Source organism: Anguilla anguilla, chromosome 1 (assembly GCF_013347855.1).
Source record: "Anguilla anguilla isolate fAngAng1 chromosome 1, fAngAng1.pri, whole genome shotgun sequence".
NCBI lineage: Eukaryota > Metazoa > Chordata > Actinopteri > Anguilliformes > Anguillidae > Anguilla > Anguilla anguilla.
The window spans coordinates 5,218,428-5,229,879 of NC_049201.1; the positions used below are offsets into that span (position 1 = coordinate 5,218,428).

At 52.2% G+C, this 11,452-nt stretch overlaps 1 protein-coding gene across 1 annotated transcript in view; it reads left to right on the forward strand.

Moving 5' to 3' along the window:
- The window catches only part of si:dkey-16j16.4, a 27,921-nt gene extending 17,336 nt beyond the window's left edge, over nucleotides 1–10,585 (forward strand). Inside the window, exon 5 of the mRNA XM_035404341.1 lies at nucleotides 8,760–10,585. Coding sequence (XP_035260232.1) covers nucleotides 8,760–8,879 — 120 coding nt within the window. The 3' untranslated portion in view covers nucleotides 8,880–10,585. The remainder of the gene's footprint in view (nucleotides 1–8,759) is intronic.
- The last annotated feature ends 867 nt before the right edge of the window (nucleotides 10,586–11,452 follow it).

The following is an 11,452-nucleotide window of genomic DNA, read 5'->3' on the forward strand; positions in this document are numbered from 1 at the left end:
GCAAAGTGACCCACACACACATACAGACACACACACGGGCCACCCTCACACACACACGCATACACACACACACACACACACACACACACGCACACACACACAGGAGAGAAGTTCCCGGACTTTGAACCAGCAACACAGAATCTTTGCCTGGCAGTAGCACTAACTCATGTACACAGTGAATCACGGTCCATGAATTAGATGGGGAGCAGAGAGTGGGACAGAGACTGAGCGAAAGCATTCTCTCAAGAGTTTGGGGTGCAGAAGGCCTTTTGGGGACCCTCCGGCACGTTGTTAATGACCTCCGGGGGGGGGGGGGGGGGGGGATTGTTTCTGGGTTGGTAGTCTCTCTCCAGTCAGGGCTGAGATGTGGAGATGTTGGAGATTTGGGGCAAACGGAGCTCTCTCTCTTTCTCTCTGTTTCCTGGCAGGGCTCCAGGTGCAGTTTGGGGTTGAGGGGGGGTTGTGAGCCTGCTGTGGTTTGGGGGCCCCTGGGGAGGTGTGTGAGTGTGTGGGTGTAGAGGGGAGGGGAGGGGCGGGAACGTAGGGGATCAGACAGAGCAGAGGGACACGGGGTTCTTATTTGGGCGGGAGCAGGTGGAAGTCTGTGGGTGGGGGGGGGGGGGGGTGTGGGGGGCACGACCCCCCCGGATCAGAATAACAAGCTGCGGCTGCTGAGGGGCAGTTTTCGGGGAGATGTGAGGATTCTACAGGAAGCCAGCGGGTCAGGATACAGCAGGAGGGGCCTCTCTGCAGAGCAGACAGCCGTGCTTCTGGGAGATCCTCTGGTGAGGCCCGCGTTTGGCCCCAAACCTTATGATTGGGGGGGGGGGGGGGCAGGCTGGAACCACCAATGTCTCCGAGCAGGAAGGAACAGGACAAAACTCAGCTAAAACGACTGAACCTGGTCCAGGGAGCACCATGTGACAATGACCTGTGCTACACTGATTAGAGTCTCCATGGGGCAGTGGTGCTCTGTGTGTGTGTGTGTGTGTGTGTGTGTGTGTGCATGTATACATACAGTTAATATGAAACAAAACCCAGTGAAACAAACTGTTTTCTCCTGCCCATTTCCGGTCTCTAGCAGTAGTGTCAGTGTGAGCGTTCTGCTTCCCTCTCCACCGGCTGCCAATCAGCAGGCTGCTCCGTTTGGAGTAAATATCCCTAAACGATGCTCTCGTCCTTCCATCCTCTGCTTCGCCCTGACACACGGCCCCTAGGGCGGCGCCGGTGAGAACCCGCGCGGCCATTCACGCGACGTTCAGGCCGCGCAGGGAGGGGTGTGGCCCCCGGAAACCGCCAATCTGCCTCCCAGCGCCTAGCGCTCGCTCGCTCGCTCGTTATGGCCGGGTCGAGCGGCTCCTACGGCCGCTAACATGTGGATAACATCTCACCCTCCTCCCTCTCAGGCGTCTGACCTGGAATGCGATACCGCCTTATGTCACTTCCTGTCCCCCCCCGGCCCCGCCCCCGCGGTGCAGTGTCCGACACGGGGCCGTTTCGCGAAGAAACCGGATCCGGGAACGTGAGGCAGAGAGGCGTTTAGCGACAGCCCCCCCCCCCCCCGGCCCCCCCCGGCCCGCCGGATAAGGGCGCAGTGTGGCGGTTTCGGCTGGAGGCCGGTGCGCTTTCCCTCACACATCTGCCACAGCTCAGCGGGTCCGCGGGAGGCCGTTGCCAGGTTACGATGGCCCGGTCCCTCAAGAGGCGGCCTGCGTGGAATCCCCCAGCATGCCCTGGGGCATGACTTTAGCTGGGCTGGTTTTCTTCTACACGGCTACGTTGCCCCTGCTTTAGCTGTGCAGAGCGGAGGACAGCCTTGCGTAAGCAAACCAAACGACCAGTTGATCGTAATCAACGCAGACCACAGCCCTGCAGTGTTTTCGTTTTTTTTTTCTGAAGCAGAAATAAACGGAAACGAGCAGGAGGAAAGCGCACGTCCGTTCGTTAAGACGAAGCTTCACGGGCTCACAAGGCAGACGACGCTTTCACAGGGCGGACGACCTGTTGGGCAGCTGCCAAACCCAGATCAGGATTCAATTAACTGGTCACTTAAGCCTAATTAATTCAAAGCAGGCTGAACGAGAAGGTAGCGCACCGTGAACTCCCTTGACCAGTGCTGTTGAGGGGGGGGGGGGTGGAGTGGGGGGGTCACAGGGAACGGAGGGAGAGGGCGTGGAGAGTGTACAGTGAGAACGGGACAGGGGCAGAGGGAGAGGGCGTGGAGGGTGTACAGTGAGAGCGGTAGGGGGGCAGAGGGAGAGGGCGTGGAGGGTGTACAGTGAGAGCGGTAGGGGGGCAGAGGGAGAGGGCGTGGAGGGTGTACAGTGAGAGCAGGAGAGGGGCAGAGGGAGAGGGCGTGGAGGGTGTACAGTGAGAGCGGGAGAGGGGCAGAGGGAGAGGGCGTGGAGGGTGTACAGTGAGAGCGGCAGAGGGAGAGGGCGTGGAGGTTGTACAGTGAGAGCGGTAGGGGGGCAGAGGGAGAGGGCGTGGAGGGTGTACAGTGAGAGCGGGAGAGGGGCAGAGGGAGAGGGCGTGGAGGGTGTACAGTGAGAGCGGCAGAGGGAGAGGGCGTGGAGGGTGTACAGTGAGAGCGGGAGAGGGGCAGAGGGAGAGGGCTGCACGGTGAAAGTTTCAGTGTTAAATCGACTCTTGCAGTGTACGTGTGGTCCCAGTTGGACCCGTGTGCGCTCTGTTAGGGTTGGATCAGCGCTGGACGCTTTACCGCGCGCGAGTCTCAGCTCGGCGCGAGCGTGTAGGAGAGGGGCTGAGGGGGAACGGGCGGGATCGGGTTCGAGAGAGACGGTTCAGAAGAGGACCCGGCGCTGTGCAGCTGCGACGTGACCCCTCCCCTACCCTGCGGCCCAACCGCCAGCCCCCGCCAGGCCAAGGGGGGGGGGGGGGGGGGGCAAGGGGCAAGGGGGGGCCGCGGCTCGCCAGCGGTCCTGAGCCCCGTGGGCTGAAGAACGCGCTGCCAAGTCATACAAAGACGTTTCCTGCTCCTTTTCCTGCTGGGGCGGCTAATTTTAGCAAGGCTCTCCCTCCCTCTCTCTCTCTCTCTCTCTCTCTCTCTCTCTCTCTCTCTCCCCCTCCCTCTCTCCCTCCCTCCTACGGGTGCTGAGTTTCCACCCAGAGCAGCATCAGCAGTCCCACTCAAACAAGAGCCTCATTCAGCCTCTAAAAAGCCTAAAAATGCGCTTGGTCCGATCGATGCCGAGCGTTTTACAGGAGGTCCAGGTTCAGAAAGTAAAAGCCTGCCCCAGGATTTTGTTACAATGGCCTGGATTGGCCCAAATCTTCATCCAGGAAGTAGAACTAATCAGTGTCAAAGTCAGCTGGCTGAGTTCACGGGAGGAAGAAACAAATGGCGGGACTTTCTCTCTGCCCCCTGACCTTCCCATCTCTGCCCCCTGACCTTCCCATCTCTGCCCTGCACTGTCAGGCTTTCGTTCCTGGAGTATATTCCCCATTTGGGAGCTCAGTGGTAACCAGGGTTACTGTCTATAAATCCAGGCTTCAGTCTCAGGTCTGCAGAGCAGATGTACAGTACGTCAGTCCGTCAGCCGGATGCGTTCGGACAAGGGGCGCGTAACTCCGGTCCTGGCGGGCCGGGTCTGCGTGCTGGTTTTTGTTCCAACCGATTACTGTAGTTTTAGGTTTTTGACAGCTGGATTAACTATGCTGAGTCACTCCTGTGCTTGAGCACAGCACAGTCTTTAGGATAGACCTGTGCCCTGTGGCCGGTGCTTATACAGATGTGAGATCCAGATACGATTGAGCTAATTATATAACGAAAAGCAGAAGTTGGCACAAAATCCTGAAACGGATCGGCCCTTGTTATGACTACGACGCTTTGTCTACGGACTGATTTTGCAGCCTGTAGGTCAGTGGAAATCCGGTACATCTCTGTGGTTGTTGTTGTTGGCTACATAACAGGGTAATTGGCTGTGATAAGGCTATAATTAATTCAGTTAAGAGAGACTAATCATAACGAGTTTGGCCTACAGTAATCCAGCCAAACGTCTGTGTTAATTGAACCCAGTATGCAGAGTCGATTATGCTAGACAGCTGACCCCAGAAGAACCAGCTAGCTTGCACTCCCCTGTCCCCTCGTCGGGTACATAGGTGAACAGGAGGTACTCTGCACCAACACCATGTTCTTCACAACTGTATCATTCCATGAGCGAAGTACAGGTTGAACAGGCAAGGCTATGCTAAAGTTTTTTTTGCACAGGAAATAAAAATAAAGCCCTGCTTTCACACTTGGCCCTTCTGCAGTCTCTGCTGCTTTTTGTGATTGCCTTTCGAATCGACAGCCACTTTAGGCCTTGGAAACAAGGTGTGCAGACTCCTTAGCCAATCAGTGACTTAGCAGTTAAGTGCAGGAACACGTTTAAAAAAAAAAATCAAAAGCCAGCCAATGCAGGGGCCCTGCAGGATTTGAGCTGGAGATCACCGTCTTAGCTGTGGCACAGTTCAGCGCCTGTACAGTCACACTGGTGGACAGCACATATTTTCCAGACCAAACCCAAAAACCCAAAAACTCAAAAGCTAGTATGGGAGGGGAAATAAAAATGGGAAAATTATTCTGAATCCAGGGGAAGAGCAGGTCAGAATAAACTCCAGTTTTTAAAAAAATAAATAAAAATAAAGCCCTGCTTCCACACTTAGCCCTTCCTGCGCTGCCGGTGAAGAGATCGGTGGAAACGGTGTCTTAAGGAGGCTAATTAGCGCCGGGCTAACGAGCCGGCCTTCACGTCCGCTGTAATCGCCTGGAGGCCGTCCCCCTCGCTGCCCCGCCCTCCTGTAAGCTGCTAATCAGGAGCATCTGAAGGGGACTCACCTGCTATTAATACTGCACTGGCCCAGGTAATAATGCCACATGCCCCCCCCCCCACGAACTGCCGCTTTCCCAGCATTCCACTGCAGCGCTGCGTGAGCCAGGTGTGTTTTTAGGGACACGGGGGGCCACCTGTACCCCCTCCTCCTCCTCCCCCCTCCCTCCTCATCCCCTCTGTCTGGAGTCTCCATTTTTGTAAAAAAACTTAGAGGCTGTGATTGTTTGCGAGGTTGGGAGGAAAGTCCCTTTTTTTCCCTGTCCCCATGGTGAATGAGGCGTGCTCTTGCAAACATGTCCAACTGCACCCCACCCCCCCGCCCCACCCCCTGCATTCTCTGATTTTGTAAAACCGAGTGAATGCGAATGTTCACCATGTTTTGAGGAAAGGTTCCTTTTTTTTCCTTCCGCATTTCCCTTCTTCCTCCATTATTCGACGCGGATCTATAAAAAAATGCTAACTGAATTTATGCTGAATCGGTGGAATCACCAGCACCGAAGCTGTTCTTAGACCAGGGCCTGGTGGACTGGCAGTGTCAGCAGTTTTTTTTGTTTTTTTTTTTGTTTTTACTTTAAAATTAGCAAATAATTTGGACCCATGAAACCAGGTGAGGTGAATTAAGTTTGTAATCATCTGTATTATTCGATCAATTAAGTGCTGAGTAACAACACAAACTAGCATACAGTACCTACTTCCATGCTGGGCCAGGGTGAAGAGGCACCAAACCAGAACACTGTCATCCATAAGAGGCAAGCCTCGGAGTTACTGCAGGCCTAAAAGTGAAACTCATGTACCAAAAAGTAGTGGGAGACACACCTGACCTAGCATCACCTCAAAAATTCATTTTTACGTTTTACACATCTACTGACACAGCAGCCTCCAACATTCCTCAGCAAGCAGACCTGCGTCTACTACATATTTAAAATACTTTTTGACTGTTTAGATTTTTGGTAAAACCTCCAAACAGCCAGTTCTCAGATCTGTAAGAATTCCCAGCCAGACCAATTTTACTGGTGTTGGAAGTGTTTCAACTGAGGTGTATTTTCAGTTTTTGGGTTCCTTGTTTTTTTTTTTTTTTGTATTTCTGAGAGACCAAGATGGATGTTGCCCTTTTTTTTTGTAAGTCGCTGTGCTTTAGGGCGTCCCCTGAGAGTGAACGTGATCCAACGTTACATCGACCCGAGCGTTAGCCGCTACGCTACGCTACACTACACTGCCGCTCGGCATTCATTAGTGTAGATGGTGGAGGTAGCCTCAGGCCGCCGTAGATCCCTCCATCATTAGCGATGTTATGAGGGGCACAGCCGAGCCAAGAATAGCGGGACATCTGAGTCCTTCCATCCCTTAGTACCCCCCCCACCCCACCCATCCCACCCCACCCCACTCCACCCCACTCCCTGCTGGGACCCCAACAGCAATTCAGCCATACTTCATGTCTAGACGCGTCCGTACCCCGTGATGTATTGCGTGTACGTGACGGTGCGGTGGAAATTCGCCCCCGTTACCCCCCCCCCCCCTGCCCCCCCAACCCCCCCCGCCCCACTCGCCGTGTCCCTATTCCTGGTGCCGAGGTGTACCAGACTGGCGCTGAGCCCCTTGGTATGTGCCCTGTCCCTGTCCCACTTCCTCCTGCAAAATGATCCACTTGACCCCCCGCTCCGCCTCCCCCCCCACCCCCACCCCCCCCCCCACCCCCTTGCCTAATCTGGCTTCAAGGCAATCCAGTCAACCAGAACCCGGTGCTCTCCTGTCCTCCAGCCACCTGCCTGTCCTCGGCCTGGAACCTTCTAGATCTACCCACTGCATTCCGCCAGACGCGTTGCGTTCACCAAGGAGAATGTTCCTGGTGAACTCTGTGTTCCAGTAAACAGGTGCTGTTTAATGCCTTAAGTCCCCAGGCTCTTACTTGATTGCCTGGTGACAGACATAATTAAGATGGACGCCACAGCAAAAAGAGAGTAGTGATTTTTCCACAGATTGTTTCACACCAAAAAAAAATAAAAAATTATTACACCTATTTGTTCAATGTGCACTATGCTTTCACAATGTAGGCTAATGTTAGCCATCATTCCTGGCTAATGGAACAAAACTAGAATATGTTTGTGAACGTTGGCTAACGTTAGCCTCACGTTTGCCTTGTTAAAATGCACACCAGTTTCCTCTGGCTTCTGGCAGATGCTAGCTATGGATTTGTCAGCCATTGCCCTTAGCTAGAATTAGCCTCTGCGTGCTCCTAGCAGGTCATCTGATATCTTATTTGATTTCTTGTGTTTATTTGATATTTCCACAGAAACAAATTGACATTTCCACTGATTCCCGCCCCTGTTAACCCTGCCGGGTTTCGTTGAAAGGCTTGTGTTTATCTGTAGTCCCTGTGCCACTGTGTTTACAGTCGCTTCTGCTTTTTTTTCTTCCTTTTGCTAATTGTGTTCATTGCATCAATATTTTATAACGGCGAGTTTAGTTTAAACTGCGCTAGGCTATTTATTCCGCTGCACGGCTGTTCGTTTTTCACGATCGTGTGAACTAATGTGTACGTTGTCTCTGGAGGACAGTGTGTGCTAAATAAAATATAAATGAATAAATAACTAATAAAGAAATAAAATAAAATAAATGGTACTCCGTATTAATCATAGTCTTTGACCCCATATGACAAATGAGCTAAAACTGGCTGTACACACCAACACTGGTTCACTCGTAGATTAGATCACCGTAATAAAAAAACCATTTCATATAAGGACACAAGGACAGTCTTTGGCTGTCATTCATACGCTTATCAAGAAATGCAGCTAAAGTGCCAGATGGCGTAAATGCTAGGGGCTAATTAAGTAATTAGGGCCTGAAGTGGGCATGAGAAGCAGAAACAGATACGGCCCTCGTTGCCCAGCTCTGATGGTGGATGCTTATATTTCCAGGGATAGTTCTGCCCCAGGGATTTTCTGTGATAACTTTTTTTTTTTTTTGTTGTACTTGCACTACAAGGAGTCAGGCTAAAGGAAGTTGCTTTAGACTTTGAGCGTAGCGAATTTTACACGGGGACGCTGGCAGACGAGGGGTTAGCGTGCCCCTCTCTCCTTGAGCCAGAGGGAGAGTTACTGCCGTTACTCACGCGGGGGGTGGGTCAGAGTGCGGCGTTCCTGGAAATTCCTTTTTTTTTTTTTGTTGTTTGTTTGTGCGCGAGCGTCTCTGCCAAAGCCGATACGGTCTCGGGTTCGAGGTCGCGGCGATACGGACGGCGGTCCCGTCCCGTCCCGTCCTTTCCCACAGTGGTCAGTGACTCATCCGCTGACTCAGCGCACGAGGAGGGGGGGGGGCCTTGGACGCTGAACCTGCCCGTGACACCTCCGACCGGCGCTCTCGCCTGCGTCGGGGATTAGGGTTAGAGAGCCACAGCTTTGTTTGGGAGGAACGACAAAAAAAAACAAAAAACAAAAAAAAACGTACTGACCCCGAAAACAAACCCAGCCTTTTACCATCCATCACCCTGTCCGGAGGAGCTCAGCTGTGCAAATTTCATTCGCTTGTAGCCTTTTGCCTTTGCTTCGGTTGTAGTACAGGTCAGAGACCGGCTATTTTTTTTAAACTGGGGACGTACTGAAAAAAAGATTTAAATGCGTCATGCCGCCGTGCGATTGGCTGTTAGGGGAGATTCTTTTCCGCGCTCAAACCGAGCGCCACGGCGATCAGTGACGTGACAGTTGACCCGCGAGCGACCGGTGTTTTTCGTCGGGTCACGCTAACTTGTTAATGCCCCCACAACCAGGGCAAGTTGTGCCCTTTGGAGACCTCATGGCTCAACAAGGATAAGGACCAGATTAGACTGAAAAGAAGTCCCTGCTCCTGCTCATTGGTCGTTGTGGTCTTCTTCGAATGCTGGAGCCCCGCTCTCATTGGTTGTCCTCTTCTTCTTTTGTTTTTTTGCAGAACCTGAGCGGAAGCCGCCCCCCACCCAGGTACGCCTACGACCCCTCCGTCTTCGCCTTCCGCTCTCTCAGCACTGTCCCGCCCCGGAGCCCCCTCACCCCACAGGAGGAACTGGCCTGAGGCCACCCCGGACCGGACACGCCCCACGTGTGGACTCTCGCTGACCAGAAAAAGCCAAAAAAAAAAAAAAAAAAAAAAAAAAAAAACGGATATCAAAAGCAATATATATATATTTTTTGTTAAGATTCCCTTTCAGTCCAAGTTTGTCTATCTGACCGGAACATTACTTTTAAGAAAAATATATTGTTAATAATAATAATAATAATAATAATAATAATAATAATAAAACAGGTAAATCGGTGGCCAGGGTGTGGAGGACTGACCAGCAGGGCGGGAATCGTTCTTTCACTCTTAGCCTTTGACCCAATTACTCTCAGGTATCCCATTTGATAGACAGCGGCATCGCCTAGGCTACCGCTGGCTACAAAACTACAAAGACCAGCATGCAGCAGAAGATTCATCCCCACACTGGGGAAGACTTATGCCCAGGAGCTGGCGGGGGGCTGTTTAGCATTTGAAGGCCTACAGTACCCAGTCAAATGGGCGCTCAGCTCCTAGGATATTTCAGGTATTTTATTTGCCATTGGCTTTGTTTCAGGCCCCTCCCCCCTGCGCTCACATCAATCTTAGCCCCATAGGGTCTTTCTCACGGAAAGGATGTGAGCTTGAGGAGATGAAAGAACGGCACAATCCTATGTTGTGGGGGAAAAAAAAAAAAAAAAGACAGAGGAATTTAAGTTTTCTGTATATGGACAAAACAGCACACGAACTGTGCACTCTTAAGACAATCTGTGGGTTCCCCTTGAGTTTCCAGAGGCAGGGCACAAATACCTGACTGAACCCCCCCCCCCCCCCCCAAAAAGATTAGACGTGCTTTAATGAACCCCCGTTTCCACTGTAGCGCCCAGCTGATCCGATGTCATCACACTCAGAGCAGATACTGCTTTGTGTACTTACAGTGACTGAGACTGACCGTTGTTGGGACAGACCCTAGGAGTGCGTTGTCTTTCCGGGCCACGCAACGCGAGGGGTTTGCCGAAAGGCGATCGGGCCGATCGTCGGACCACTTAAACTGCAAGTAGACTCTGTGTAGGCCATGTGCGTTCTGCTTCAGTGACTTACTGTACTGTAACGGCACACAGGATGCACGCGACAAGGAGATCGGTGCTGTACTGGAGGATCTGTGAAGGCCTGTTGGAGGAGGGGGGGAAAAAAATGTAAAAAAGATGCACCTTGAATCCAAGATGAAAGGAAGCTGGTGGAGGATGTTCCTGTTCAGGAGCCAGGGTCATAGCAGAAGACCCTAGGCTTCTGTAAAGACGTGTGTGAGCTCTCCTGGACTGTTCGGGAGACAGGAAGTGGGCAGGAAGTGGGCAGCCAGTGAACCAGCCTAATGCTCTCCCACCTTTTCCTCTCTGGCTTTGAATGTAAAAAAAATAAAAAATAAAAAAAATGCATAAATAAAAGGTTGACGCACCTAACCCAGGATAAGGAGAGTAGAGATCGTAGTTTTGAATGTGTTATCTGTTACAAAGACGACTTATTTATGCGCACGAATGTATCCACGTACTGATCGGACGAGAAGCACTGAGATCAAACTGCAGAACGAAGGCTGTAAGGCGAGCGTGGCGGAGTACGTTCTGCGAGTACGACTGTAACGCAGTAAGAGCGAAAGGGGGAATCTCCCCCTCCCCCTCCACGTGTCTCTGTTTGTCGCTTGCGTTCAAACGTAATAAATGGAGAAATAAAGGCTCGTGTTTCTTCGCCCGGTGTCGTGCGGCTCTCGATTCTTTGTGCGGCGTGCCCCGGGATCTCTGTCTTCGGCTGAGCGTGATGTCACAAAAGGCTGCTCCTCAGCCGGCCCCCTGATTGGGTTACTTAGCCAGGGAATTATTTCAGGCCTGTTTGGTCCTCAAGGATGTGAAACTACCATCTGTTTTTTTTTTTTTTTTTTTTTTTTGTGGGGGGGGGGGGGGGGGGGGGGGGGGGGGGGGGGGGGGGGGGAAGGGGGAAAAGTCAATTATGATTACACAATAGCTAGCAGTGTTTTTTTTTTTTTTTTGTTTTTTTTGCAAGCGTACTGAGGATTCGCTGGTCTCTGAACCTGACGATTACACGGGGCGAAACCTTTGAAGTGGAAGAACAGCCGCGGTCGGGCGTAAGCCGCAGTCCACCGCGGTCGGCTCGCGAGGAGAACTTCTCTCTCTCACGCCGTACGCTTATGCTGCTAAGTGCTGACGCAAGGAAACGAAGCCCTTTATTTGCAAACGAGCCTTGCAGTCTCTGCTGCTTGCTTACGAAAAAAGAAAACAGGCCCCCGTGGCTGACTTTTGGTGTAGCCTACGTGACTTCCTGTATCGCACGGGTGGCGAACAGGCCGCTTCGTTGGACCGATCGCATTTTCTCAGCTTAAAAATAAACCAGCCCAGACCACACTGAGGTAACTGCTGACATCTTTCAGATTGAATGCGCAGACAATACGTGTCAAATCTGAGGTCACGGTAACTGGAACGTTCAAACACTGCGACTGAAAACTTGGGCAGAGATGAGTCATGGCTACCCTCGTACACAGGCAGGTATGCGAAACGAACAACTAAACACACACTTCAGCTACTAGCGTCCTGAAAAACGAA